We start from the raw sequence: 5,924 nt of genomic DNA, 5'->3' as shown, positions 1-5,924 counted from the left end.
TTTTATTTATTTATTTATTTTTATTATTATTTTTAAAATTTTTATTGGAGTATAGTTGATTTACAATGTGGTTAGTTTCAGGTGTACAGCAAAGTGAATCAGTTATACATATATCCACTCTTTTTTTTTTTTTAAGATGCTTTTCTCATATAGGCCATTACAGAGTATTGAGTAGGGTTCCCTGTGCTGTACAGTAGGTTCTTATTAGTTATCTATTTTATAAATAGCAGTGTGTATATGTCAATCCCAATCTCCCAATTTATCCGTCCCCCCCAAGAAAGCCCTAAATTTTTAGAGAAGACACATCGAAATGCCTATAGATGAAATGATATATCTGGGATTTGCTACATGATGGGCAGGACTGTAGATGAAATAAAATGGGCCCTGGGTTGATAATTGTTCAAATTTGGTGTCAGGCACAGGGTGGTCTCTTATACTATTTGACTTTTATATGTTCGAAATTTTCGGTAATAAAGTTTTTTAAATGCCTGTGGCACACATAGGTGAATTTCAAAAACATCGTGCTAAGTGAAAGAAGCCAGACACAAAAGGCCACATTCTGGAAAAGGTGAACTTTTTGTAATCAAATGGATGGTTGCCAGGGTTTGGGTTTAGGGGTTTAGGGGGCAGAGATTGACCACAAAAGGTGCCAGGAACTTGTTGGGGTGATGAAAATGCTGTATATCTCACTTGTGCTTGTTACATGACTGTATACATTTGTCAAAACTCAGAACTGTACACCAAAGGAAGATGAATTTTACTATATGTAAATTATACCTCAATAAACCGGACTTAAAAAAGCATGTTGCAGAAACACTATTTCAGGCTTCATACCATGGTATGTAAAAAAAAAAAAAAAAAAAAGAAAAAGAAAGTGACTTCCCTTGTGGTCCAGTGGGTAAGATCCTGTGCTTCCAATGCAGGAGGCCCAGGTTCAATCCCTGGTCAGGGAACTAGATCCCACATGCATGCTGCAACTAAAGAGTTCGCATGCCACAACTAAGAAGTCCAAATGCCGCAACTAAGAAGCCCACATGCCACAATGAAGATCCCGCATGCAGCAACTAAGACCTGGCACAGCCAAAATAAATAAATAAATAAATATTAAAAAAAAAAAAAAAAAGGTGCCTCCTGATGTTTGGCTCCAGCCCCAGCGAGGACCTGGAGGTGAAACCAGTTTACTTCTGGTTTATCACTGCCAATCTGATGGCTTTAAAGGTGCTATGAAGTCCAGTCTTGCTGTTCACTTCAGGTCTAGCCAAAGAGGCTGGATGACTTGGTAGACACTTGTTATTTTAGCTAATGTTTCCCAGGATACATTTCTAAATTATTGCAAGAAGAAACAAACTTCAAAATTCTTCTTGAGGACTTCCCTGGCAGTCCAGTGGTTAAGATGCCACGCTTCCACTGCAGGGGGCGCCAGTGTGATCCCCGGGTCGGGAACTAATAAGATCCCATATGCCCCGTGGTGCAGCCAAAAATTAAAAAAACCAAATCTTATTCTTGCTAATACAGCAAGATTTCCTCCAACAGTTACTGAGCTTTCTCCAACGTGTCATCTGTTTACATCCTAACGTAACCTATTACAGCCTCTTGATCAAAGTGTGATTGCAGCATGAAGCCTTATTACTTAAGAGGAATGTTCAAGATGTTAACTGCTGCCCCATTCTGGAATTTCAGAAGCAATTTAACAACAAATTTGACACTGACATTATCGTGGAGTCCTTGGAACAATGTAAGGAGTGCTTGCATGTGTGAGACTTGAAGTGTCTGACTTAATTCATGATTTTGTAGGCTTTGGACCTCCTGACAAACTCACACAAATCATCAAATTGTGATACAGTTTGTATTTGAGGAAGTACAGAATGAAGATGTTGAAAGCTGCTTCAGTCTCACCTGAAGGGCTGCTTGTGATGGTTAGTTTTACGTGTCAACTTAACCGGGCTAAGGGATGCCCAGATAGCTGGTAAAACATTTTTTCTAGGATTATCTGTGAGGGCGCTTCAGAAGAGAATAGCATTTGAATCAGTAGACTGAGTGAAGATCTGCCCTCAACAATGTGGGTGGGCATCATCCAATCTGATGAGAGCTTGAAGAGAACAAAAAGGTGGAGAAAGGGTGAATTCTCTCTTCTTGAGCTGGGACATCCATCTTCTCCTGTCCTTGTACATCAGAGCTCCTGGCTCCCAAGCCTTTAGACTCTGGGCCTCCCACCAGTGGCCTCTTAGTTTTCAGGCCTTCAGACTCAAACTGAATTATAGCCCTGGCTTTCCTGAGTCTCCAGCTTGCAGACAGCGTATCGTGGGATTTCTCAGCCTCCATAATCATGTGAGCCAGCTCCCATAATAAATCTCATAAATCTGTATAGAGATACATAGACATATCCTATTGGTTCTGTTCCTCTGGAGAACTCTAATATACCGCTCAAGACTTCCAACAACTGGCAGCCACAGGATAAGTGGAAGCTGTAAGTGATGACAGTGGCAGTGATGACCAGAACAAGGCAGGGCCAAGGGACACATGGCCAACTGACGTATGACAGGTGCTCCCGCCTAAGGGAAGACATGAGACTTGGCAGCTGGCCTAGAGGAACTCAGTGGGCCCACTGCTAAAAGATCATTCATGTGAAGACAAGCTAGCCTGAGAGGGTCTGCCACCTAGAATTTTCCTCTCTACAGACTTGTGTGCTTGCTCTTTTGTAATAGAGGAAGTGCCTCTGATGGGAATATAGCTCACTTTTCATCAGCTATATTAAGAAAGGAGGTGGGGGAATTCCCTGGCAGTCCAGTGGTTAGGACTCCACGCTTCCACTGCAGGGGGCACAGGTTTGATTCCTGGCCGGGGAACTGAGATCCCATATGCCGTGAGGCGCACCCCCCCAAAAAAAAATAAGAAAGGAGGTGGGTCAGCAGGGGCTTCAACAGAGCTTGACTGTTGAAAAGCATCTTTCTATCACCTCTGCAAAAGTGGGAGAGAAGTGGGCATTCACTTTTGGAATTAAAAAAAAAACAATTTCCACTTCACCAATAGGAAGATGAGAAGTGCTGACAATTTCTATTATTTAAGTGGACATTTACACCTGTACGGTCACTTTCTACAGTCAGGGTATTCCTTTCTTTGAGCATTCATGGGCGCGGTTTGTCTTCTCTTTATAGGAAGAAAAAATACAAGTCCTGACTTTTCCCTGTTTTGAGGAAGGCATGTGGCCAAGCTAGAGGACAACTCCAATGCAGGCAGCCCAGGAGAAGACGGGGTGAAGGCCGCCCTGATGACAGGGTTGGGGGCAGCAGGGCTTTGTGAAAGGGGCAGCAGTTTCCCAGTCCAGATCATTCTGTGTCATGGTCTAGGGTGTAGGTCTGGAAAGCTCAGCCTCTAGTCTGCCCATCGATTCTGCCCATCAACTTTAAATAAAATTCATTTTCTGCTAAATTGGCCAGAAATATTATTTAGTATCTTGAATAGAAGTACATTAAATAGAAGATAAAAGGATAGTTTCTTCAAAAATCATTTTTTTCAATTGTCTATCTTATAAAAGGAAAGAATTACCCGAGCATCTGGCCAGGAGTTAGTAGTCACCCTTGACCTGGGCCAGGAATTCACCCCAAACAGACAAAATCTCAATGTGGTTTTAAAAACTATCCAGTGAACAGAAGTATACAATCCCTCCAAAGCCACAGGGGTGAGAAGTGTAAGAAGATGTAGAAAAGATTCGATTACAGAGGCCAAGTTGCCCTCGTGACTTGGATTATGCCCCACTCCACCCATTCTCTTCTCAAGGGACCGTCCTCCATTCTGGATTTGCTCACCAATTACAGTCAAGCCTCAGTCAAGGCAAATACTCCTCCTGCTGGGCACCCTAACTCCTGCAGAGAGCCCCATCTCAGGACAAAGAAGAGGCTAAGCCCACAAGCTCCTTTGTGGCATCTTTATTTTCTACCTGGTATATGAACAATGAACATAGGTCGGAAAAATCAGCTGCACTGCAACAGTTCAGCCAACTGTAAGACAGAGGGGGCCTGGACATGGAGAGGGTGAGGCTGGCTGGCAATTCCAGACCAGCTTCCCCCAAAGGGCTTGTGGTCCAAGCCCGAAACCAGAGGGTGCTCTAGGCAGGACCATGCAGTGCAGACTCTGGGCAGGAGGGAAAAGACGGACCGGTCACAACAGGGACTGCTGCCGGGCACGAGTTTATTGGCTTCTGGCCTCACGCTCCTGCTTGATGAAGTTGATCAGCCCATTGGTGGAAGAATCGTGAGAAGTCACTGGGCTGCTGCCATCAAGCTCAGGTTCAATTTTCTTAGCCAGCTGCTTTCCCAGCTCCACTCTGCCAGGGCGAGGAGAAAGAATGGTATGAGGAAGCTTCCAACATCGCTAGTGAAATCCACCAGCCAACTCACAGGCATTCCCCACCCTCCCCTTTAGCCAGCAACTCACCCCCACTGGTCAAAGCTGTTGATGTCCCAGATGATGCCCTGAACGAAGATCTTGTGCTCGTACATGGCTGTGGAGGGAGCACGTTAGGGCTCTACCAGCCCAGTCCGACCTACCCGAAGCCGGGACCTTCCCCGCTCACTTACCAATCAAGGCTCCAAGAATGAATGGTGTGAGTTTAGTGAACACAATAGAGTTGGTTGGGCGATTTCCTTCAAAGACCTTCAGAAAACACCCAGAAATGTCCCCCAGTTAGTCGTGATCCCTAACTCCTCATAAGGGAAGCACATGCCGCCCCAGAGGCTGGGATGGGCAGCTCTGTGAGGACAGCCCCTCCTACTGTGCAAGACAGGCAAGGCACTCCACGAGCCCCTGCTCTGGCCACACAACTTTATCCTTCCAATTCCAGGATGCCACCCAAAGCCCACTTCAGGAGAAGTGCTGACCTTGTGGGGCAACAGCTTCTCAACGTTCTCTGGACTCTTCCCTGCAGCCTGTAGCTCCTTCCGGGCCTCCTCTGTCGACTTCCCCCGCATCAGGGCCTCAGTCTGGGCCAAGAAGTTGGCCAGGAGGATCTGACGAGAGAGACATCGAGTACCATTTTGAAGCGCTGTCTGAGCTTCAGGCAGATGGACGAGACTGCCTGGCACTGCCCCGTCGGGGTTCGTCTCAGCAGTCGGGGTCAGGCTGCTCGCCCCGGCTCTGGAGCTTACTTGGAGCAAGGGGGGCAACAGAGCACATCTGTTGACGCTGGAAAGTAGGTAACGATGATAACTACCCTTCAAGGACTACGTACTACTTGCCGAGGGCCCTGTTAAGAACTTTACCAACATCTATTTTTTAAGATCCTGAGGGGGAGAGGCGTCATCTCTTTTCTAGTTGAGCCTCAGTTTCCTCAAGTCAACAGCACTGAATCCCAGAAGGACAGAGGGGAAGAATTAGAATTCAAACCCAGGACTCCTGAGTCCAAAGCTTGTGCCCACAGTAACCCATGCTACTCTGCACACCCAAGATAAGGCAGGATCGGTCCTCTTCAAGGACTTTGTCAGGTCAGGAGTTGGGTGGGTTTCCCCTTTGTTGCTGTGGCAGGCAAGATCCTGGCTCCCTGATCTTTGCCCCCTGCTGTTAACGCCTGTGTATATTATATCGCATGGCAAAAAGGGATTTTGCAGACGGAGCTAAGGTTACAGACCTTAAGATAGGGAGATTATCCAGGTGGGCCCAATGTAATCACATAGCCCTTAAAAATAACAGAAGAGGACGGCAAGTGAGTCAGCCAGAGAGATGCAACAGAAGAAGAGGCAGGAGAGAATCGAAGCTTCAGATGGACTCAACCCAGGCTGGCTGGTTCTGAGACCAAGAGTCAAGGGGGTTTCTAGAAGCTGAGAACGACCCCCAACTGCCAGCAAAGAAACCAGGTCTTGGTGCTACAACCATATAGAAATGGATTCTGCCAACAATCTGAATGAATGAGGAAAAGGATTTCCCCCCAG

At 46.2% G+C, this 5,924-nt stretch overlaps 1 protein-coding gene across 1 annotated transcript in view; it reads right to left on the bottom strand.

Annotated features, from left to right (window-relative positions):
* Positions 1 to 3,911: 3,911 nt before the first annotated feature.
* The window catches only part of GPI (glucose-6-phosphate isomerase), a 28,221-nt gene continuing 26,208 nt past the window's right edge, over positions 3,912 to 5,924 (bottom strand). Inside the window, exons 15-18 of the mRNA XM_082366515.1 lie at positions 4,878 to 5,006; positions 4,578 to 4,653; positions 4,435 to 4,501; positions 3,912 to 4,324 (exon numbers count right to left, since the gene is read on the bottom strand). Coding sequence (XP_082222641.1) covers positions 4,189 to 4,324; positions 4,435 to 4,501; positions 4,578 to 4,653; positions 4,878 to 5,006 — 408 coding nt within the window. The 3' untranslated portion in view covers positions 3,912 to 4,188. The remainder of the gene's footprint in view (positions 4,325 to 4,434; positions 4,502 to 4,577; positions 4,654 to 4,877; positions 5,007 to 5,924) is intronic.

Source organism: Balaenoptera borealis, assembly GCF_965194805.1.
Source record: "Balaenoptera borealis genome assembly, chromosome: 19".
Lineage (NCBI taxonomy): Eukaryota > Metazoa > Chordata > Mammalia > Artiodactyla > Balaenopteridae > Balaenoptera > Balaenoptera borealis.
This window is presented reverse-complemented; position numbering and strand designations above follow the sequence as displayed.